This window comes from Candoia aspera, chromosome 2 (genome assembly GCF_035149785.1).
Source record: "Candoia aspera isolate rCanAsp1 chromosome 2, rCanAsp1.hap2, whole genome shotgun sequence".
Taxonomy (NCBI): domain Eukaryota; kingdom Metazoa; phylum Chordata; class Lepidosauria; order Squamata; family Boidae; genus Candoia; species Candoia aspera.
This window is the reverse complement of record NC_086154.1, coordinates 214,974,409-214,999,521: the sequence shown is the minus strand read 5'-3', so window position 1 is coordinate 214,999,521 and position 25,113 is coordinate 214,974,409. Positions and strand designations below refer to the sequence as shown.

General features: G+C 41.7%; 1 protein-coding gene across 1 annotated transcript in view; it reads left to right on the top strand.

Annotated features, from left to right (window-relative positions):
• The first annotated feature begins 310 nt into the window (after window positions 1-310).
• The window catches only part of LVRN (laeverin), a 39,042-nt gene continuing 14,239 nt past the window's right edge, over window positions 311-25,113 (top strand). Inside the window, exons 1-10 of the mRNA XM_063295311.1 lie at window positions 311-983; window positions 5,968-6,110; window positions 7,812-7,987; window positions 9,962-10,088; window positions 17,109-17,263; window positions 19,674-19,787; window positions 20,752-20,892; window positions 21,165-21,230; window positions 21,356-21,421; window positions 23,995-24,155. Of these exons, the coding sequence (XP_063151381.1) occupies window positions 352-983; window positions 5,968-6,110; window positions 7,812-7,987; window positions 9,962-10,088; window positions 17,109-17,263; window positions 19,674-19,787; window positions 20,752-20,892; window positions 21,165-21,230; window positions 21,356-21,421; window positions 23,995-24,155 (1,781 nt within the window). The 5' untranslated portion in view covers window positions 311-351. The remainder of the gene's footprint in view (window positions 984-5,967; window positions 6,111-7,811; window positions 7,988-9,961; window positions 10,089-17,108; window positions 17,264-19,673; window positions 19,788-20,751; window positions 20,893-21,164; window positions 21,231-21,355; window positions 21,422-23,994; window positions 24,156-25,113) is intronic.

Genomic DNA, 25,113 nt, shown 5'->3' with positions numbered 1-25,113 from the left:
GAGACAAGTTGGGATGGGACCATGCATGCGCCAGGATCTGCGGCGTTCAGCGCTTAGCCAAGTGTGCTGAACGAATCCTTCGGGAGGATTTCCGTCTTGAAGCGGGATGCAGCCTTTCGGCTGGCCGTTTCGGGAGCCCGGCTCTGCCGGCGCCTTCTATCCCGAGTTACCAAAGAAGCCCTGAGGCGCCGGCGCCGGCGCCCGCCCCGCTTCCCTCCTGCCTCGCCAAAGAGGTGCTCCACCTCTGCCCATCCGCCCTCCCCTCCAGCTCCTGCTCTTACTGCGCCCCCCGCGTCTGCAGGCACAGCCGGACTCTTCGCTTTCTTCCGCGAGAAGGAGCCGGGCGTCGACATGAGCGCCAAGTTGCGCTCGGGCTTCTACCTGGGGAAGAAGTCCGCCTTGTCGCTGGCGCTGCTTCTGGCCGCCTTGCTTTTGGCGCTCCTGGTGCTGGCGATCCTCTACGGACGTTGCGCGCGGGAACGGACGGAATCCGGCCGGTCGCGGCCGGTCGCGCCGACGACGCCCTGGGACAACGCCACCGCGGAGCCCACAACGCGGCTCTCGGGGCCGTGGGACCAGCCACGTTTGCCCCGGCACGTCACGCCGATCCACTACTCGCTGCTGCTCTGGCCCCACCTGGCGCCCGGCCTCCCCGAGCCCCGCACGCACTCGGGACAGGTGAATATCACGGTGCGGTGCCGCGAAGCCACCTCCACGGTGCTCCTGCACAGCGCCGACCTGACTTACCAGGGCGCCTCGGTGTGGGGCCCGCTGGACGGCGCGCCCGCCAACAGCACCCGCAGCATCCCGCTGGCCGAGCTGTGGGCGGCCCCTACGAACCAGTACCTGGTGCTGGAGCTGCTGGAGACCCTGAGCGCGGGCGCCCTCTATGAGCTGCGGCTCGCCTTCCAGGGGAAGATCCAGTCGAAGCCGAACTTCTCCGGGCTCTTCTTGAACACCTACGAGGACGAAGGCGAGAGCAGGTAGGTCCTGCTCCCGAGCATGCTGCTTGTTTAGGCCCTGAGCCCACGGAGGTCGTGATAGGGCGGGTGAGAACTAGCGGCCTTGAATCCTGTCCGGAAGGGACGGCGGTGGGTGCATCTAGTGAGCCATTCTAACTACTGCCACCATGCCATAACCGTCACGGAGATAAATACCCATTTCTTTAAGAAAAATGATGCTCTGCTCTAAAATAGAATGAAATGAATTTCTGTGACAATGCATCCAGCCAGTTGACCCAGGCTCTAACCTGTTTTTAAATAATAAAGGGTATTAAGTGACACTTCTGTGATCAGCTAATACTCCCTGGAGTTGCCCAAGGCTTTCATAGCTGCACTACTGACTACTTCTTGCTCCTTCCTGGGGAAAAGGACACAGGACAGGACAGTGGTGCGACTTGATCATCCAGACCCTGCATATATGGTCCAGGCCAGCTGTGTTGCTTCTGCTGTGAAGTATCCAATTTTATTGTGGGTTGGGGAGCTGTTTGGCAAATCTTATTAAAGAAAAGAAAAAGAAATGGGCATGTTTGAATTTGCTTTTTAACTCACTAGAATCCTGTCAACACTTCTCTGGATAAATAGTGGAATATCATCACAAAGATCACCAGTATTGTAGCCTTGGGGCAATTTTTGCACTGTCAGTTTGAAATGTCTAAATTTCCAATGGAAAGGACACATAAAAGAGGCATGGATGACTCCCTTACCCTTGTGTGGTGGCAGGGCTGTGCCAGCAGGATGAAAGGAGGATGTCTCAGCTCTCTTTTCCCTGAGGTCCTCTGCCTTTTGCACCCTGCTGCCCCCACCCTTCTAACTTAATGCAGCCACTTGGTGATTTCTCCTGCCATCACCTCTCAGTCAGGTGGATGCCATTACCTGTGTCCTCCCACTTAACCCTGGCATGTGAGAGAGGTAGGGAATTCACAGGCTATGCCCTTACTGAAGAATAAAGCAAAAAAGACAAAAAAATAAAGTGGATAAAAAGGAAATAAATTCCGTAGCCTGTAGGTCTGTGGCATAAGGCATGTGACAGGGAAGTCAGCACCCCTGCTCCTTTAGAGAGACATCACTCTCGCAATTGATAAACCAGATTGCTTTATTAAAAAAGGAGGAAGGAATGTAAAAATACTTTCTGTTGTTGTAAGGATCCCATGCAAAAACAAAGGTTGGAGGAAACAAACTTGTAAAGCTGCTAACATCACAGATAACATTTCAAAATAATCTCCCATAGAATGTTATAAAGGAAAGGGGAAGGTCGATTCGGGCAAATTAAGGCTGGGATGGATCTGTTATTAATAAAGATATTAATATCTTTATTTATTAATATAAACATATGCTGGCTGGGGAATTGAGCAATGGACAGCCACACTTTGCAAGATGCATCAAATGTGAAGTCAAGATGTTTGTTATTTATTTGCAGAAGGGCGAGCATTCTTTTTATTTGAAAACTTGTTGAAGTTAAAATAAATTGGCTTTCCTTTTTTATAATGCCCTTGATAATACATGTTTCATACTTCTGAGCAAGGGAGACATAAGGTCAAATTCACTCCTTACTTCACAGTACATTTGTTGTCCAAATAGCAGGGAGTTTTAAAACATGCTAATAACTACTGCACTGTTCTCCACCTGGCACTCTCCAACTTGTGTGCAGCTGGTTTTTCTTCTTGGAATTGTCATCTGACATATCTGGAGAACACTAGGCTGTACCAGGCTCACCCTTTCCTTCGTTGGACAAGGAGAAACTGTGAACGATGATAGGTTGGGCTCATATGTTCTGCAGACAGTATAGCTGCTCTAAAGAGAGCTTGGCCATGTGAAACACGATTGCCCTGGTGGTGTGACATGTAAACTGATACATAGTTCCCTGACCTGTATGCTTTCTACTGTAATTGATCAGTGAAACTGCCATGCTTTACTATGCAAAGCTTGAGAACTCCAGATAAATACAAGCATCTTCCTAAATATGAAATTGTCAGACAGCCCATTAAGGTACATTTAAAACTGGGTAAGCTTGAGCTACACCAGGAGCCAGAAGGGATGGAATCTCTTGTGATGGGAAAATAAAGAAATAAAGCCACGAACTCTCTGCCCCCCTCCCCTCCCCTCCCCTCCCCTCTGCCACTCTTGCTCTCCCACTTGCCTATGTAAAATAGGAGCAGCCCCAGGCTGCTGCATGACCCAAGAACAATCGTGTTTTCGCTGCCCGAAAAGCCCCTTTAATCCTATCAAGGCAAAACCGGTGCGGAAGCTTTGTTAGCAAGGTGAGAAACCGCAGGCATTCCACGCGCGTCAAGCGCGCGCCCTCTTATCTCAGCGCTCCATCCTCCTTAACAATGGAACCCTCAGCTCGGCTGGCTTGTTGCAAAAGGCGCGGCTTTTGTTTTACAATAGAAAAACACTTTTTGCTTTGTTTAGCACCTATCTCTCTTCCCCGAAACTTGTTCACGAATCAGATCCCTTAGATTTCCTGCCTCTCAACCCCAAAGAATCTCTGCCTTTTTATTGTTCGGGGTTCCGCTTTCTTGGAAAGCAGCACCCAGCGATCTTTGAATTAAGAGCTGGCAATTTCTCCTCGGTGCTATGCTCCTTTCTTTGGCGAGTTTCCATGACATCTATATCCATAAAGCTGTATATATCTGTATCATTTATGACTAAAGAGAAAGTAAGAACAAGAATGAAAAATAGGGGCATGTTTAAAAGTCTATGGATGCATTTTTCAATCTTTGTTCTTAACTGTACATTTTCCCACTTTTTGTATTGGAGTTAAGACTGAAAAGTAAGGATTTTGACCTAAACAAAACAAATAGCTACATTTACCCTGGCTCCATACGCTTTAACGCACCTCAACTTTCCATCTACCTAACAAAAAGTAGCATTTCTGAAACCAGGAAGAACTCTTCATTTCTTTAGAATATTGTTTTCTCAAGCCAAGGATAACCAATGTGCTTTGAAAAATAGCACTCATAGTGCCAGATACAATTGCATGTCCGCTGCATGATACAATGTGTCAGCAAGCTGGATGATGACTCCCCAGCTCCCCAGAGATTTTAGTTGTATAATGTTTCATGATGTCTATCACTAAAGTCTTCAAAATTATGGAGCGTATATTTGCCCCATGACAGCCTCGTGTGCAGGGCAGAGTGGTAGGTGGCAGTATTGCAACCCAAACTCTCCCCACGACCTGAGTTCGATCCCAGCGGAAGCTGGATTCTTGGGTAGCCGGCTCAGGTCGACTCAGCCTTCCATCCTTCCAAGGTCGGTAAAATGAGTACCCAGCTTGCTGGGGAAGGTGGCGACTGGGAAAGGCAGTGGCAAACCACCCCGCTATAGTCTGTCAAGAAAACATCGCGAAAGCAGCATCCCCCCAAAGGATCAGACAAGACTCGGTGCTTGCACAGGGGAATTTTCACCTTTTCACCTTCCATATTTGCCCCATAATTTTGAAGATTTTAGTGGTAGATGCATGAAATTTAATATGAAACATGGTCATTTATTTGGGTGGTAAATTATACTTGAAGTGGCAAGATTGGTGTGCTTCCACCTCCAACATGGGACAGAGCAGGCTGAAGCTGAATCCTACCAAGATAGATGGACTGTTTGTCCATCAAAGCTCTCCATCAAGTCCTGTGTTACCTCTAGACAGGTAGGAAGAGGGGCAGGTGGGCACTACCCCTGAAGGAACAGGTTTGTGATCTGGGGGTCCTTCTGGATTCATGGCTTCTGATATAAGAGGTAGAAGCCTATATAGAAGGGCCTTTGGCTGATGTACAAGTTGCAACCTTACCTGGTTCCCATCATGGGAATATATTACAATATATTGTGGGCCCTGCAATAGTTACAATTAGCTTATGTTTTTAGTTTATAGTTGTTTAAAATTTTGACCTATAGTTTTGCTTATAGTTTTGACCTATGAACTGTACATAGAGGACCACCTGCTCCAACCTGAATTGATTCAACCTATTGGATCATGTAGGAACAATTATCTCTAGTGGCCACCATTCATCAAATCAATGAATGAAATCCCAGAGTGCATTCAGGAAGATGTTGATAATGGAGCTGTTCCAAAGAGGTTTTAACCAGTTCAGGGCCATCTTTTGTTTTATTTAGTTTTTCTTATTTCACTGTTATAAAGTTTTGTTTTATGTTTTTAAGTTTACTGTGGATGTTTTTAATTTGTTTTCTACTGTGAGAGTACTGTGTGTAACTCTGAGAGAGGCATTGTTTGTGGCAGGGAACAAATGCATTAAATCAATAATCTAATATTCCTTTCTTTTATACCTCAGAAGTTGTTAAGTATACATGTAACTTATTTTCAGGGATTGTAGGAGGAAACCCATGTTAGTCCATGGTGACAAAAAAGAAGAGCATGTTAAGGCACCTCTAATCTTGTGTGTGTGGTTGCTGGGGACTGTGATCATGCTGTTGGTATAGATGTGGGGGCAAAGTAGACATCTGGGTTTGTTGCAGTGTCTGGTTCCCATGCTGGCATCCTTCTGTTGTTGTTGCTTATGAGAATCTGCTTGAGGTTGTGTGTTAGTATGCAAGAATGGGCCTGCCATACTTGCAAAAATTGATTTGTCTATTGGACTCAGTGGTGGGTAACTCAGTCTACTGAATGTCTGGTTTAATTCCATCATTGAGTATATCTGTTAAGTGAGTCAGAACAAATGTGATTGTAGTGTAGAGCCTGGTTATAGATGACAGCTTTGGTGGTCTATTCTGAGTGGAAGCTGGAAGCAAGTAGACATGTATGGCAATCTGTAGGTTTCCTGTATAATGTGATGTTTATGTGTCCATTGTGTCATTTTATGATGACATCAAGGATTCAAGGCTGTGTGTGCATAACTTCATCTGCTATTGAGTTGGACTAGGGCAGCACTACCTTAAGAGTATCTATGCAAGTATCTGATTTCACTTGCATGGCTGGATTAAAATAATTCAACTGAATCCTATTTATATTCTTAATGAGGTGGATAATTGCATCACAGCTACAACCAACAGCCGCAAGATGTGTTTACCCATGCTTTGATGAACCTGCAATGAAAGCTACCTTTAATATCAGCATTGTTCACCATCCAAGCTATGTTGCCCTTTCCAATATGCCAGCTTTGGGTAAGTAAAGATTTAATATAAATCAAGTCTTCCTTGAAAGTGAGCTCAGCTCCTGCTGGCTTCATGAACATATTTGTAGCTTTCTTAGAAGCAACAGGGAAGTGTTGTCACTGCATTCTTCTGTGATGTTATTTCCACTTCTGGGTTTGGACTACAGCCATGGAAATTCCTGATCATCTCCCATCCAATTACTAATCAAACTCATCCCTGCTTAGCTTCTGAATCCAAACAAGATGGCAGTATTATGTTACCCAGGTGGTAGCAACAATAATACCATAGTTGAATAATAAGATGATCTGGGTGTGTAAAATATGAATGCTGTCACACTGAAAGCTGAAATATTTGTTCAGTCCTGATATTTTTTCTTTATTTTCATGTGTTTTGCTTGCCAAGTGTTTAACTGCAATCACATCTGGAACAAATTCTACCTTAATGAGTTCATCTATAAACACTGAAGCTTGATAATCAAGTAGTGCTAGGTTGGGAAGTTGGATATCCTTCCAACTTGATCTTGCCCTTAACAAAGAAGTGTTTCATGCTGCTCTACTGGAAATATAAACTTAAAAGTACAACAATATTTATTCCTGGGATACTTTTGGTGGAAAATAAAAGCTAGATTTACATGGTATCTACAACAGAGGAAGGACTTTCATATATGATTCTGAATTCAGTTGCATCTTCTGCAGATGCTTCAATCAGCCATGTATTCCAGGAAAGTTTGTTCTTTCCTTTAGGAAGCTGAAGGTTGCTTGCATGGGAGATGGGGATGGGAGAGTCTGCTTTCATGTTATCCCACATCAGCCATGAGGTTGGTTATGCTGAGACAGAGTGATTGATCCAGAGTCACCTAGTGAAGTTCCATGGCTGATGGTGGATTGGAATGCCATCACCTCAGCATTCCACCACACTGACTGTCTTGGAGAAATGAGTTTGTAAAGAAGAATAGGAACTGTAGCGTTTAAGCAGAGTGATGAATTATCCAAAGGAGCAGGATTCAATATTAAATCTTCTCTGCTCTAAAAAAAAAAGAATGCTGATATATTATCAGCAGAAGCAAATATACTGTGTCTAACATCCCCATCAGTATGCAATATGACAGGAGCAGGCAACTTTTTCGTAGTTGCACCTCATTTATTGGGCTTCTGAAGTTTTAAGGTATTTCAGGCTTGGCCCACCAATTTTGGCTGACGTCATTTTAAAAACATAACCCCCTCCCCCAAACATAACTGCTGAAAATCTCTTCTTTGCTGGTAAGCTTGGTAGCCATGATCTTTGGGACTGTTGGGGATGGAGACAAACATAGTGCTAAGAGGGCCTGACATGGGGTATGGATTGCTTGCTCCATATGCAATAGGAAGTATATGGAAAGTCATCAACTATACACTTAGTTAATTTATGTAAGAAATATTTTGTAAGTATAGCTAACACAAAAGCCAGTTTGGTGTAGTGGTTAAGGCATCAGGCTAGAAACCAGGCAACTGTGATTTCTAGTCCTGCCTTAGACACAGAGCCAGCTGGGTGACTTTGGGACAGTCATTCTCTCTCAGGCCTGGGAAGGAGGCAATGGCAAACACTTCGGAAAAACCTTGCCAAGAAATTGCAAGGACTAGCCCAGGCAGTCACCGGCAGTTAAAAACTGACTTGAAGGCATTAAAAAAAAAAGCTAACATATATTTGGGTTACTTTTTTATTTTCAAATAGATGTATCTGAGTACAAAGATATGAATGAGAAGGCACCAAGTGTTTTGATGAATGAAACTACACCAGTTAACTGGACTATCACAACATTTGAAATAACCCTGAAAATGTCTACGTATATCACTGCTTTTGTAGTTTGCAAGTTTGATTATGTCACCACAACTGAAAGGGGCAATCAGGTAAATAAAGCTCTTAAAGTTATGTTATCCTATCAGTATGTATTTGCATTTGTGATCAAGTTTTATGATATACCATATACTGTATATGTAATATATATACACTAATGTATATGTAATATGTAATGTATGTATAACGTACCCTCTGATATCTCCCCTTTATATAAAACCCAAATAGGCAGTGGTAAAGCAAAGCACCAGCCTCTAGGTTCATCTTTATTTGCAGCAATTACTTTGGTGCCCACAAAAGTCTCACCTGAGTGATAGAATTCTGAATATTTTATTTATTTATTTATTTATCTATCAATTTTATATAGTGGCCCATCTCACGAGAAGTGACTCTGGGCGGCATACAATAATCAGATAAAAACAATAAACAAGCAATTAAAAATATAAAAAGTCAACATTAAAAAATAGAGATTAATTGAAACTAAAATACATACAAATCCAAGGCAGAGAGAGAATGAGCACCTCCACCTCAGTAGTGTAGCCATCTAGAGAGATCTCAGGTTCCCTGGGACCCCCAGGCCTGGTGACATAACATCAAAAGGGTTCACCCTTGTTTGTCCAGCCTCAGGGCTGGATTAAGGCCAACAGATGCCCTAAGCACATTACCAAATGGTGTCCCACCATAAGATGGAAACAAATATGATATCTCACAACACCTTCCAACTAAACTTTTAAACTTAAGTTACTCACTGTGCCAAAGAAATTTTTTTTTTAACAATGCAGATTAAAGTTGAACACAGTAGATAAGGACAATTACAAAAAAAAATGGCTAAACTTCAGTGCAGCAGTGAAAGAGGTAAGGGCATGGAAGTTAAGGGAAAAAACTGTGATGCTCCCCCCCCCCCGCTTCCCTTGGATGTTTTGCCTGTTTAAATATGGTTGGATACATGCTTAATTTTTACATAGGCTTGAACTGGACTCATACTTTGGGTTAAACTAACATTTAGTTTGTTTGATATTTATTTATTTATCCAAGTTTCAAGGCCACCCAGCTCCTTGGTGACTCTGGGGAGCTTACAGATAAAACAATATAAATAGAAATAAAGAGAGATCCTGGCTGACTGGGACATCAATCCAGGCAACCATAGGGCAAACATAACTAAGGGGGGCTCCACAACTGCCCCATCCCCAAGGCCTGGGAGAACAATAAGGTTTTTAACAATTTTCTAAATGTCATAAGGGTGAAGCCACACGAATCTCTGAGAGGATATCATTCTGGACGGTAGCACTTCAACAGAGAAAGTGCACTTCCTGGGTCCTGTAAGATAACACAGTTTAATCAACAGGACCTAGTGTGCACCTACTCTACTTGAGTATACCTGATGGGAAAAACAGTTGGAGTAAACAATCCAGATAGCTGGTCCTATACCATGAAGGACTTTGTATTGTATCCCAACCATTTGTAAAAGGTGTTTATGGCTCATAGTGTTGTCTGAACCCACCTTCTTGTAGTTCATTCAGTAAATAAAGTTACTCATGCCTTAGTCACAGTTCAATTAGACTACTGCAATTTGGTGTACTTGGGACTGCCCTTGAAGAACCAGCCAGAAGCTACAGCTGGTCCAAATGCAACAGCTTGAGTAGTTAATTAGAGATGCCTCTTGGTTTCACTGAGTAAGACCACCCCCACATTGGTTGTCATTTGATTTCCTGTGCAATTCAAGCAGCACAGAACTTGTCATCTTTACCGCCCTACATGGTTTGAGACCTGTACACCTGCAAGACTGCTTTCTCCCTCTCTCTTTACTCTCCCTCACCAAAGGCCTGGGTAAAGGTCTTCAAGGCCCTTCTAAACAACAGTTTTAAAACTTTGCACATGTGTTGTTTTCTTTTAGTTTTTATAAAACTAAAAGGTACTATGAGTTACAAGTACAGTACAAGAGACAGATACCCTAAGGTGAAAATGAGCTAATTATGGACTTGGTTCTTACTAGCTGTCTGAAATAATATTCCTGTGCTTTCTAATAGATACGCATTTGGGCTCGGAAGGATGCAGTTCAAAGGGGATTTGCTAATTATGCTTTAAATATCACAGGACCAATCTTTTCATATCTGGAAGACTTATTTAACATCAGTTATCCTCTTTCAAAAACAGGTATGCTAGCTCTTTAAATTTTAAAATGTTTAAAAAACTATTGTGAGCTGGAAACATATAGTATCTTCAAGAATGCTGTTTTACCTTATGTAATGAGTGCCTATTCTGAAACACTATCAGACTCATGAGCAGGAATTCAAAGATATCTGATTTATTAAAGAATAGTATGCAGGATCACAGAGAAAGCTGAGGATGATAAAAGCGTGCCAAATGCAAACTAAAAACCCTTGGTGCAAATGAGATCCCTCCCCTCATAGAATCTTCCCAAGTTTACAATCCTAGGTGCTCCTAACGGCTTCTGATGGTCTGCGGGAAAAGTCCTTGAACAGAGAACATAACCCAAACACATTCCACTGTAATGAACACAGATACAGAGCTTGGTACAAGGTTTCACAGCAGCTCCCTCCCAACAGAAATGCACGTCAGCGCCATGGCATGTGAAACGTTACAATGTATACTGTACATTGAAACAGTGAACGTGACATACTGCCCCTCCCAAAAGAAACACTAAGCAGCAGGCTTCAAAGGGTAAGTCAAGTGGAAACGGCGAACTAAATCAGGAGCATTAACGTGGTGAACAGACACCCATTCAGGATGAGGAAAGTGTTTCCATCAGACCAGATACTGGAGAGTGCCTCGAAGCTTGCGAGAATCAACAATCTCCTTGACCTCAAAGTGCTGTTGGCCGTCAATCATGATTGGAGCAGGAGGAGGAGGTTGGGGATGCCAGCGGGAGGAGTGGTGGACAGGCTTGAGCAAGCCGCAATGGAAAACAGGGTGCAAGCATTTCAAATTGTGAGGCAGGTCCAATTTAACAGTAACTGGATTGACAAGACCAACAATAGGGAAAGGACCAATGAACTTGGGAGCAAGTTTTTTAGAGGGCTGTGGCGATTTGATAAATTTAGTAGATAGATACACCTGATCCCCAATGTTGAAGTCGTGTTGCAAGGAACGATGCTTACCGGCTTGAAACTTGTAAGCAACCTGGGCATCAGTCAAAGCCTGTTGAATTACTGGCCAGGAATCAGCCAGCTTAACAGCCCAGTCAGAGACAGAACATGTTTGGGAAGGGGGTTGTGGCAGTTCAGGGATGGGAACAAAGTCGTGACCAGAAACCACACGAAAAGGGGTTTGTCCGGTACTTTGATGGACAGCATTGTTGTAAGCCACTTCAGCAAAAGGTAGTAACTCCACCCAATCGTCCTGATGGTAGTTAATGTATGCTCTAAGAAATTGTTCAAGAGTGGAGTTTAAAATCTCAGTAGATCCGTCAGTCTCAGGATGGGAAGAGGTAGACAGTGCTTGTTTGGTGCCAATCAATTTTAAAAATGTTTTCCAAAATTGGGAAGTAAACTGTGTCCTGCGGTCGCTGACCAAACGGGAGGGGCTACCGTGGAGACGGTAGATGTGGATGAGAAATAGGTGCACCAGTTGCGGGGCTGACGGGATGGATGCACATGGAATGAAATGGGTTTGTTTGGAGAAAAAATCTTTTACAACCCAAATGACAGTTTTCTTCTGACTGGGAGGAAGATCCACAATAAAATCCATAGAAATCTCATCCCAGGGACGGGATGGGCTGGCCACGGGCTGTAGAAGCCCCTGTGGTTTCCCCCCTTTATGTTTGGACATTGCACAAACAGGACAGGAAGCCACATAGTCTTTTACATCGTGTCTCAAGGTAGGCCACCAGAATTGACAATGAACCAAATGTAATGTTTTAACAAAACCAAAATTCCCAGCAAGTTTATCATCATGGGAACACTGTAAAATGTCAGCTCTTAAAGTTTTGGGTACATAAAGGCGGTGTTCCACCCACGCCAGACCATTTTCAAAAGAAACAGTGTCTTTATTAGCTAGCAACCAAGTGTCAGATTTCAGTGCCTGGAGAAAGTCCTTCTGTAACTGACAAGGAACTTGTACTTTCCGCTTCCCAGACTGGGCTGGGGGCGGGGTTGCCTATGCACGGGTCTGGCTCCGAGTGACAGCAACCAAGCCCAGTTGTGGTTCAGTGAGAACAGTCCCAACCACATCTGCCACCTGGTCAAGGTCCTGAGGTAAACGTGACAAAGCATCGGCCAGAAAGTTTTTCTTTCCCAGAATAAATTTCAACTGGAAGTTAAAGTGACTGAAAAATTGAGCCCAGCAAATTTGTTTAGGGCTGAGAAGCCGGGGGGTGTGGAGGGCTTCCAAATTCCTGTGATCGGTCCAAACCTCGACAGGGCATTTAGTGCCTTCCAGGAGGTGATGCCAGGCTTCCAAAGTGGCTTTTACAGCAGATGCCTCCTTTTCCCAAACATGCCACTGGCGTCCGGTTTCAGAAAATTTTCTGGACAGATAAGCACAAGGTCTTAAGTGATTTTCAGAATCTCTTTGTAACAATATAGCCCCAACTGAGGAGTCAGAAGCATCAACTTGGACCACAAAGGGGCGTTCAGGATCGGGGTGCTGTCTGGCATTCAGGCGTCCAATTCAGCACTGCCCCAGGGTTTTTTTCTTTGCGTGTCTCCCCCAAGCCCTTGGTATGGAGTAAACAAGTGAGGGGCAAAGCAATCTCAGCGAACCCCTCAATAAATTGGCGGTAGTAATTACTGAACCCGAGGAAACTTTGTAATTGCCTCTGGGTGCGGGGACGTTCCCAACTTAAAATTGCCTGAATTTTTGCAGGGTCCATTTCAATGCCCTTGTCAGACACCCTATAGCCCAGATAGTCAAGTTGGGTTTTGTGAAACTCACATTTGGAAAGTTTGGCATAGAGTTTGGCATTTCTAAGCTTGCTTAGCACCTGTTTGAGGAGGCGTTCGTGTTCCTCCTCAGTTTCAGTGTAAATGAGAACATCATCTAAATAAACCAGGACCCCTTTAAACAAATGATCATGTAATACTTCATTAATCAATTGCATGAAGACTCTGGGCACCCCTGCCAACCCAAAAGGGAGGACTTTGTACTGAAATGAACCCAGTGGGCAATTAAAAGCAGTTTTCCACTCATCTCCAGCTCGTATGCGGATGCGGAAATAGGCTTCACGAAGATCGAGCTTGGAGAAAATCTTGCCCTTAGACAAATGAGCTAACATGTCCTTCATGAGTGGAAGAGGGTACTTGTTGCAAATTGAGATGGAATTTAACCCTCGATAGTCCGTACAGAGTCGAAGCGTGCCATCTTTCTTTTCCTGGAATAGCACAGGGGCCCCAACTGGGGAATTTGCAGGTTCAATAAACCCCCTTGACAGATTTTTGTCAATAAAGTCCCGTAATGCCTCAAGCTCCTTCTGAGTCATTGGATAAATTTTTGGCTTGGGCAATTGAGCATTGGGAACCAACTCTATTGCACAGTCAGTTTTCCAGTGGGGGGGTAGCTGATCTGCTTCCATTTCCCCAAAGACATCTGCAAAGTCTTGGTATCGATTGGGCAAGCCTTCTAAATGTGCCAAGATAGGGCACGGTGCGGCGGTCGCAACCCTTCCAGCCCCCGCATGTGCAGCTCTCTCTGCTGTAGGAATTTGGTAAAACCCATCTTTAAAAGTCACGGTTCTGTGTTCCCAGTTTATATATGGGTTTCGATAGGTCAACCAGGGGATTCCCAGAATTACTAAGGGATTGCCAACAGGTGTGACTACGAATTTTAAAGTCTCATGGTGGCTGCCCATTTGCATTGCAACAGTTCCAGTGAAATGAGTTGCCCCCCCCCACTGTTGACCCATCCAACTATGTGAAGATCAAAGGCTGCTGGAGGGGGAAGCTAGGCAGGTCCAAAGCAGCAACCAGATCAGGGTGAATTAGACACCTGGAACACCCAGAGTCAACTAAAGCCCAGACCTCTGTAGTTTTTGTGCGGAAGCCCAATTTCACTTTTACTACTAAAGTGGGACAGTCAGCACTCACCATAGCATCTTCGCACCCATCCTCCTCCACCTGCCCGCAGGCGCTCTTCATGGCAGGTGGCTGGCGTTTCCCGCCAGCTCGTTAGAGTCATCTTTAGCCTCTCCCGAGAAGTAGAATACTTCCTCGGCGTCGGCTGCACCCTTGGCTGCTGTCATCCATCACAGGGGGGCAATTTGGTCAGCGGCTTGCCCACTTGATCTCCAGCCTTGGCTTTTGGGCAATCAGCTGCTCGATGCCCTTCCTTTCCGCATCGGAGGCACTGATCCCTCACATAGCGCCAATCTCTCTCCTCTTCCCAGGCTCTATAGCCTGGCCAGGCAGCAGTTGCAGCACTTCGTGGTCCCCTCATGGTGGCTGGTGGTTTTTTAGGTCTTCTGGTTTGCATGAAGGTATGCTGGGCATGCTCAGCCTTGCCGGCTAGACAGATCCATTCGTACAATGACTCTGGGTCGTCTCTACACAACGCCCACTGTATGACGTCCTGGTTGAGTCCCTCTTTAAACCGTTCTATTAAGGTTGACTGAGACCAGTCGGGGATTTTCCCAGCTAAAGCCTTAAACTCCAGGGCATAATCAGCTACAGACAGTTGGCCCTGGGTAAGATCCTTCAACGCCTTCTTAGTTCTTGCCTTGGCCAGAGGATCCTCAAAATGCAGCTTTAACGCCCACATGAAGTCCTCGACATATTCAAGTTCAGGGGAGTCAGACTCACTTAACTGAACATACCAGTCAGCCACTCGACCCTTCAACTTGGTGGCAATGGCAGTTATCTTAGCCTCTTCGGAAGGGACGTATGCTCCAAACTGCCTCATGTAACTTTTAGCATTAGTTAGAAAGAAAGATAACTTGGTTGGATCCCCATCAAACTTGATAGAAAAGTCTCTCACCCCCACTCCTGGTGGAGCGGAATCAGTGGCTGCCTGAGTGGTTGGGCCCCAGGTTACAGTAGTTCTCCCTCTTCAGGGTGAGGACACTGGTGATTGAGCTCTGCGGGGTGGAGATTCATCCCGGAGCCATCTCTGGCCCCGCTCCGCCGGCAGTCTGGGTGGGAGGATGGGGGATGGTTGTGTGAAGCTGGGATCTCCTCCGCGCCTCTCCTGCCTCCCCCCCCCCCCAATGACAGAGACAGGTTTCTTAGCATGTACTCCATCGATTCTATTTTGGCCTCCACCACTCTTAGCCTTTCAGGAGTTTGAGATTCCTCCCTCCCTCGCATGTTAGGCTGTCTCTCTGTTGATACTGTGGTAGATTCTACGTCTGGGGTCAGCCGGAACCGATACTTCCAGGACTCCTGGGACATCCCTGGCTGGGGTTCTCCCATTTCATCCCAGATGATCAACTCTGCGGGCGATTCGCTGGGTGCCGGTTGCTCTGGTTCTCCCCCATCATCAGATTCCTCCACCTCAGGGCTGGAGCTCGACTCCTCCCAGAAATCTGAAGGTTCTGGGGTGAGGCTCAGTTCTCCGCTCTTGACTGTTGACTCGGGCATCAAGCTAGCCGTCTCCTCAAGTTCCCCGGTCATGAGCTTGGACTCGGCCATCGTTAACTATTTTCCCTCACAAGAAACTAATCTTGGTAGGAGCTAACGGTACAACTTTGGTGATTCTCAGCTTTATGTAATGAGTGCCTATTCTAAAACACTATCAGACTCATGAGCAGGAATTCAAAGATATCTGATTTATTAAAGAATAGTATGCAGGATCACAGAGAAAGCTGAGAATGATAAAAGCGCGCCAAATGCAAACTAAAAACCCTCGATGCAAATGAGGTCCCTCCCCCCGTAGAATCTTCCCAAGTTCACAATCCCAGGTGCTCCTAACGGCTTCTGATGGTCTGCGGGAAAAGTCCTTGAACAGATAACATAACCCAAACACATTCCATTGTAATGAACACAGATACAGAGCTTGGTACAAGGTTTCACAGCAGTTCCCTCCCAACAGAAACACGCGTCAGCGCCATGGCATGTGAAACATTACGATGTATACTGTACATTGAAACAGTGAACATGACACCTTATTTCTGGCCTTAATTTAGTAATTTATAAGGTAATTGTTATATTCTGTGTTATTATTCTCCAGAAAGTAATCGGTTTTTGACAACTTACATTTTGAAATATACCATATTTATTTATTATATTGTATTTGAAATATTTATACCTTGCTTTTCTGTTTAAAAATGGCTAGAATGACTTACAGTAGATCATAAAAAGGTTTCTCAAACGGACAGTTACAATCTCCTGTGTGACTGTCACAGTCACCCTATGACCCCTATGGGGTCATCACCAAATTTGAGGGATATATTTGCACATATCTGGGTGACCAGATTATTTAAAAGGTTGCCAGATGGGGACAGCAAGTATGCATCTGCTCATCAAGAGAGGGCATGCTGAAAGATGGGGGTGAGATATCAGGCCCTCCTGTAATAGCCCCATCTTATGGAATACTGTCCCCCAGACGTACATGCAGCTCCCACCTTGCTACAGTTACTGTTCGTTTCAGTGTATTTTGGCTCCAGCTGGCTGAATGCGGACACCTATCTTAGGTTTTAGTTTGGGATTTGTTTGTTTTTTACATTGTTCTGGATTTAGCTGTTTATTATTCAGGTTAAATCTTTGGCATCTCTGAAAAGGGCTGGGGAGGTTCTTGGCTGAAACCATGAACAGCTGCCAATAGAATCAGTAATCTCAGGGTCTTGTGCGAATACATGTAAGACATCTTCCTATGTTCCTGTGTAAAAGGAATACAAATGCTAGGTCCATATATTGTGTCAAATCTTAATGTGATTAGTTTGGTTTTGGCTTAGAACTATGTGTGGACCTAGCCATTGTGGTTTATAAACCTTGCCTTATGGCTTAGCACTGTGTGTGATGAGCCCTGCATGCATTGTTCAACAACACAAAGCTAAAATAAATACTGACTTAGCACAATATCTGAATCTTGCCAGAGATCATGAAATAAATGTATTTGTACTAGAAACTGGCTAACTTACATGAAAGGCAGCATTTGTAGATCTATTTGGATGATACTGTCAACCCTGAAAATTTTGGGAAATATGCAGTATGTAAAAAGGGTTTATGTAATCAAGTTAAGAATGAAATTGTTAAAGTGACTCTTTTTCAATTCAAATTCCTTTAGATGTGGTTGCACTACCTAATATGAATGCTGGTGCAATGGAAAACTGGGGATTAATGATTTTCCATGAAACTTCCTTACTGTACAATCCAGAAGATAAATATATATTAGAGAAAATGCAGATTTGCCAAATTGTTGCCCATGAGGTAGCACACCAGGTATGCAGTAAAATGTCTGTACAGTACTTTTATTTATCATTACAATAAAATAGATGCTTCCTAATTAATTATCATTGAATTGATGCAATTTACTGTGAAAATCAAGTATGGGCATACTAATGAATCCTTCTGTAAGATGGCACCATCTACATGTATTAAATCGTATTAGCTGGGCATTCTGGGAATTACAGCCCAACACATCTAGAGTGTGTCAGATTGGGGAAGGCTGAATGGAAACAATAGCAAACAAGCCACCTTGTTATTAGTGAAGAGTTTAAAAAATTACCTCTAAAATGATTATTATTGTATAGAATTAATGAAACTACTAAAAGTGTATTATGTCTTGACATAGATACACCAAATAAAATCAACTGGTATTTTCAGTGAGATTTATGGATAACGTTGACATTCTTTACTGTTCTCTGGAAAAGATCATTGCTATGTGGTAGATTAAAACAAGAAACTTCTTACTTTCTGGTGAAGCACTTAGATGTATTCTGTAGCATGCAGGCAACCATTTGTGCTGTTGGAAGGGCAGAAGGACTGTTTACATCAAAAGAGAGAGTCCCTGTTTCTCTTCATCCCAAACTTATTAAGAAGCTATGGCAAGCACTGAGCTCTAATATGATTCTGGTTAAAAAAAAAAAAAGCTATGGTCAGGAAAGGAACAGAGATCATATTGATAGCTACTGATGGTTTGGCAACATACTTGTTTTCTGGCCCTAGAAAATGAAACTAAGTATTACTCCAGATCATGTCCACCTACTCCAATGTTTAGTTTGCAGTCATGGGCAGCAAAGTATATCTGGAAATTCACAGTGAGTAATATCTGGATAGCTGGATGATCTAGAAGTTCTTCTCGTATTATTCATTCCTAGAATCTGGATTTTATTTTTTTATAGTAATTTTATTAAACATTACAACTAAAAAGATAAATAACTAATACAAACTAAAAAACCTTAAGAATAAAAATAATAGAAAGTACAGAAAAAAGAAAAAGAGAAAAAATAGGAATATAGTAAAGAAGAAGAGAAGAAATATATAAAGAAATGACTTGTGATGAAGAGGGAAGTATAAACAACATTAGTAACTTATACCCTCTCTTAAAATACCACAAATGACCTCTTCTTCTCATACCTCATAATCCTGCTTATCTGGGTGTTGGCTATCCAATTTATTCATCTAATTCCTAATACTTTAAATGTAATCTCTTCAGAGAAAATTCAACCTGCCAAGCATAAAAATTACATATACTCCCTGATGGTAGGACCATATGTATGCCAAATGTCTATCAAATCAAATTCTTGCATATAAGCTTGCAGCACTTCCAATTTTTATTATAAATATACTTTTTAGGTAGAGTATTTTGTCCAGATGAAAATCTGTAACAAGATTAAGATCACCACCAAAAACTGAATATAGTTTTGCAAGAAATCTATGAAATACTGTAAATCAGGACTGTTTTTTGTGGAACCATAGAAATCAACCATTACCATATGGAAATTCAGTATCCTTAAACAAAGAATAATTAAATGTCCCATCAGTATCTAAGTATCTAAGTAAGTATTCTTGGATGAGAACGATGCTAATAGATTTATTAAATAAAATCATAAGTCTAGGAGCTAAACTTATAGCTAGTACTATTACCACAAATATAAGATATTATGTATTATATATATAATACATAAATGTGAAGATATACTGTATACACACACACATACCCTACTACAAATATATTCTTAAAGACACTAAATTTTGAAACCATTAATATATAAGTTCTAATCACTACTTTTATACATAATATAATTAGATGAAAAAAATAAGGCAAAATCCAAAACGGTGACTTCACCTTCTTCCACATTAAACAAAGTAGATACAGGATAAAACTAGACACAGGATTAATTCCTTGAGTACTGTTAACTTCCCCATATTTTGTTATATAAAAAGTACCGGGAATAGCATTTGAAGAGATGTATGTAGGAATATAGAGAGATTTGGCTTGAAATAACAGCCTGGGGGAAGCGATTTTTGTCCCGACCATGATTAGATTTCCCTTGTCAGTCATGGTCTAGAACCTGCCAGTACTGATGAATATGATTATGAAAATGAGCACGTTAATTGCCGTGACACCAGTAGCTTTACATCTAATTTGACTCTTTGAAATAGTTGCATTTGATTATGTAATAAAAACCTAGACTTCCTTTTCTTTCTTTAACTCCCTATTTTAATCTCTGTGGTAACTTTAATGTATTTTGTAAGACTCCTACCAACCTGTAGATATTGCACCACTCTTTTGTGACAAGATGTGCCCATTAAATAAAGCCCGTGAACTGATCTCTTGCCAGATGGATGAGAACAGCAGTTGAAAGAATACATTTAAAGACTCTCCCCCCCTCCTTCCTATTTTAAGTGGTTTGGAAACCTAGTTACCATGGATTGGTGGAACGACTTATGGCTTAATGAGGGATTTGCAACTTACCTCGAATATCTAGGTCTACACTACATTGAACGCATCATGCCATTGGTACGTGTGAATTAAGCAACATTTTCTGTGTATCTTTTATCCAAACTCTCGCTTTACTTTTAAGTTAATGAAAGCTATGTAATAGAGGCTCTAGGCCAGTGTTTCTCAATCTTGGCAACTTTAAGATGTGTGGACTTCAAATCCTGGAATTCCCCAGCCAGCCATATCCATACACCTTAAAGTTGCCAAGGTTGAGAAACCTGCTCTAGGCCTTGGAGAGACCACTTTATTTAGTCTACCTTCCTTACTATTATATTAAATGGTGAATTCTTCTTCACTGGAGGTTTTCAAACAGAGGCTGGATGTTCATATGTTAGAACTATTGCAGTTGAATCTGCACTGAGCAGCGGATTGGATTAGCTTCCTCCCAACTTTATGATTATATAATTATGAGCCCTGTCACAACCTTCTTCCTGCCTCTGTCACTGCTGAGTTGCTACTGCCATGTGAGTCCTTACCTGCAGCCTGGTGCAATGCAAACATAGGCTTACTATGCCTAACCTATTTCTCTAAACTTGACCAATTTGCACTTGCACTTTTGCATCAGATTCACTAAACAGTTTCTTATCGAACAATTGACAATCATGGTGCCTTATTCTTCTGCAGCTTTAGTAATGTCTTAAACCACATGTTCTGTCTGCAGAAACTCACTGCTATTTATTTAATGCTGTAAACCAGCTTAGAACTAATTTATGCTTCTTATCTATCAGAGGTGATCATGAAAGCTTCACTAGATGGTATAACATGTTGAGTGAATAAGTTGATTGATTGAGATAGATAGAATTAACATTCATGCTTCTGTATAGATTTCCAGTTTAAGCAAGTTCCCTTGAGTTTGATATGAACAAGACTAAATATTTTAAACAAGAGAGCAGGGAGGACTGAATGGGTTTATGAATTTTATTATAGAATTCTAAATTTGGGTTTGGATGTGTAAAAAATGACAGTTTATGGTTATTTGCAGGATAAACTCTTTAGCAAGATGGTTGTGCTACCTATGTTGGCTAAAGAAAATAAAGAATTAAATCAGTCTGTATCAGACACAGATGAAACCCATCAACCAGACTCATTAATGGAACTGTTCAGTACAGTAACTTACCATAAGGTAAATCACTATATTATTGCAAAAGAGTATTTCATAAATGATTCATAAATAGATATTATGGAAGAATAATTTTTTGCAGTGCATGAGAAAAGTAATTTATTCTCTGTATGTTACAAGATCTCATAATCTGCATGAAAGTGACACAATTTTGATTATATTACCTACCATTTTCATTCAGTGTGTGTATAAAATATTCTGAATGTAATGTAAGTAAACATGTCGAATTACATAAGTTTACTAATCTTTTCTGTCCGTGCGTTTATTTATTTTAGGCGGCTTCTGTCATCCGGATGCTTTCCAACTTTATGACTGAAAGATTGTTTATCAAAGCACTGAATGTAAGTTTAGAAAATATCTTTACATTAAATTACATTGCAATTTAAAAACTAGCCAAGGATAACATTTTACTTTTGAAATGACTTGTCAGTTTAAATTTACTAATTATGTTCTTGTTTTACTGCAGTCATATCTGAGTGCATTTTCCTTTTCTAATGCCATCCAAGATGATCTGTGGAATCACATTCAAAAGGTGATTAAAATTTACAATGCATTTGCTAGATTCTTAATTTTAATGATTTGGGAACTGTTGGTGGTGAATAAATGGGATTTAAACTGCAGTCATGGCAATTTGGTGTAGTTGCTCTGTCACTCTGTTCTCTAAAGTCAGCATCATCAATTGTCGCATTCTCCTCGGTTTTCAGATCTGGCCTATGCCTGGACATACTGTTATTCATGGTCTTTTTAATGTGGCAATTGAAGTATAGCTAATTTAAAACATGTTTGGCAGTCTTTGTACATCTCAGTACATTTATTTGTCTTTGGTTTAATCCTTACCTTCTGCAGGCACTCATGTACTTCCAGCCAGAAAGCAAAGGCGCATTGGAAACAATGTATGAAGTACATAGCAGTCCTGTGGCAGATTTCTACTATAGCTGAAGACAGAGGAGGTTATCAATACCCGTAGGAAGGAAATCTCTCATTTGTGCCAGATACTAGCTACTATTTCCATGTGCCTGAAAATAGTAGATAGACAAATTTTGCTACCTAACATGGCTAGGGAAAAAAGGGGAATAATATTAGAGAAAATTAGAGCCTCAGTTGGCTTTATTATATATCTGGAGAAGCTAGTTCTGTCAGGGTATAAAGTAAAGGAGGAGTTTAGTCCCACAGAGGAAAGCTGTGAGTCCAAGACACCTTAGAACAGACATCTGCTCATTATTGACAATCTCACCATCTAGGCCCTCTTTCTATTAAAAAAAAGGGGGGAGGGGGAGATTATGGTGACTTGTAGCATGGCTTTGTAGAAAGCACAAGTTTCTGGCTTTTCTTCTTAGCATTGCTTCCTCTTCTAAGTCCCAACTGAGGTTTGGAAGAATGTTCTTTCAAGCTCAGTTTTCTCTAGCTTTTATATACTGCTTCTCAGATTGTGCCAATTCCAGTTTCCATTTAGCCTCTTTTTAGAATTGTCACTTTTGTAAGAGTAAGGAACATGTGTCTGTCATCTGGCAAAGAGATTGGTGTTCCTCTGATAATCTCTCCTTATGATGGGCAGTGCAATGACTTCATTGCCATGTTAATATGGTCACTGGAACAACCTATACTGACTTTGCCCATTTATTGCTCTCCCAGCCTTAGCTTTTTGCACATATTAGTACTTGGAGTGTCTATATTGTGTTGGATGTGAATAACAACATGTATGTCTATTGTTCAGCTTAATGAGACCCACTAAGATCCTCCATTATTTTTCTAAGACTTCTTGTGTGGGTGTAACAGACAGGGAGATGCACAGTTTTGACAAGCTGTGTAATGTTGTAATATGGAAGAGTTGAAATACTTCACGGAGCATAAATGTACCTTTGTCCTGCTTGACAATGAGTGAACACCTACAGAGCATGTACAGTGTTTGAGAGTGGTTTATCATCAGATTAATTCTTGCTTTTTGATTAGTAGTTAGTAACTATAACAGTGTTTCTGTATACTGACTACTAGGTGGAACAACCTTAATCAGGAACACAGGTTAAAGATAGGGTAATTTTAAATTGGCTTACAAAAATATCCCATTAGTTTATTAATATTTATCAGATTTGTATCCTGCTTTTCCTCAAGGAACTCAGAGTGTCACTTGCAGAATCGTTCTCCCAGTCTTGTCATTACAACATCAAACTCACATGCATAACCTGGGTGGAGAGATGGTGTTAGGTCACCCAATGAGTTTCTTTAGCTGAGGATGCAGTGTAACCTGAGTTTCCCTGGTCATACTGAAGCATCTAATTGCCCGCGTCACACTGGCTCTTAAATATCCCCTTCTGTACTGCAATCCTATTAAAAGTAAATGCTCCATTTGATTGGTACTAAATGAAGAATATGCCCTTGTAACTATGCAATACGATGAGAGCTTGGTTCTTTATTAAGCAAAATAGAAGTCTGAGTCGTAATGGTATTTCAGAACCTCGGATAGTTCCAGTGATCTAATATCCTCAGATAATATATTGAGCTGATTAGGCTACCCTATCAAGATTATTTATTTTATTTATTTTCTATCCCACATTTATTATTATTTTTAATAAATAACTCAAGATGGCGAACATACTAAATACTCCTTCCTCCCCCTATTTTCCCCACAACAACAACCCTGTGAGGTGAGTTGGGCTGAGAGGGAGTGACTGGCCCAAGGTCACCCAGCTGGCTTTCATGCCTAAGGCAGGACTAGAACTCTTAGGCTCCTGGTTTCTAGCCTGTTGCCTTCACCATTATGTCCCTTTTTTGAAGATCAAAGAGTTGGTCTTCTGGCTTGGAGCTTAGCAGTTTATCAGAGCTTCATTACTATCTTGTGTTACTATCTGCTTGCACTTCTGCAGAAAGTCTGAGTCTCTGCCAGTACCTAAGAGGATTCCTGTGTAAGGGGTGCAAGCTTTGGCTGGATTCCAGCTGACAGCCTTTGACTCAAGATCTAGTATCAGTACCTTCACTGCAAGGAACCCACATACTGCAAGGATATGAATGATTCATGTTACTTGAAATACATGATATTTCTATACATACATATTTAACATAAAACTAAAAACTGTGTTCTAATCCAGAATATGTATATATTTTTGGAAGGTAATAGATGAGCACAATGACTTCCAGTTGCCAGCACCAGTAAAATTGATAATGGACTCTTGGACCTGCCAGAAGGGCTTTCCACTCCTGACAGTAAATTTTACTACTGGCAATATTAGCCAGGAGCCATATTTTGCTGAAGAAGGAGAACACAGCTCAATGTATGTGGTTTGTTTTTTCAATAATAATAACAACAACATAAAGGCTTAAATAGAGATTGTGTGAATGTGTAAAAAAAGTGAGTGCAATAGTAGTTGATCCCAAAAGATCTGAAAAAGCACTTGGACACAATAGGAATGGATAGAATCTCAACTCATTGATTACAAAAAGTTGCATTTTTTGGAACAGCGTATGTGTGTGTGGATGGATGGATGGATGGATGGATGGATAGATAGATAGCTATTAACTTTCCTAGATCCTTAGGAAGCATCCAATAGTCAAAAGTACCAAATCCAGTCAGAACTGTCTAGTAAACTATATGTAAATACTGATGATGATAATAATATGTTTAGTATGGATTTTTTAAAGAGCTGATCTGCAGGTTTTCAATGATAGAAATAAATTAAGCTGGTACACTTTTCCAGTACAAATTATCTTCTGTTTGAGCACAATTTATAATTTTCTATGGCTTCCAAACCTGCAAACTATGATTTGTGCTTACCCTATGAAGCATAGTTAGAAGTCTGTATTTCTCAGACACCACTTGTAAATGCCAAAATGAAACTTAAACTACATCTGAGCAGGAATGTGGGATACTTGGCTATTCAGCTGATTTTGATTTTTCAAACCATAATTTGGAGAACCATCCAAACTGAGCTGATTCATTATGGTTTAATCTGTATTACACGTTATTAGAGTGAGTGTGAGTTAGGAATAAAGTAAACAATTGGGGAGAAAGCAAGGACATAATCTGAGGCTAATCCTGTCTACAATACCATTTGTCCTGATATTTGGGTGCAGGGCAGGAAGGAATGCACCAATTGTATATACTATCAGCAACTGATAAAGTTGGAGTGGTTATAACTGGGAAGTAGCAGAACATAACAGCAAGTTTAGAAGTCATTCAGAAATTTTCAAAAACACTGACATAGTCAACTGCAGGTCCTTCCCTACTATATT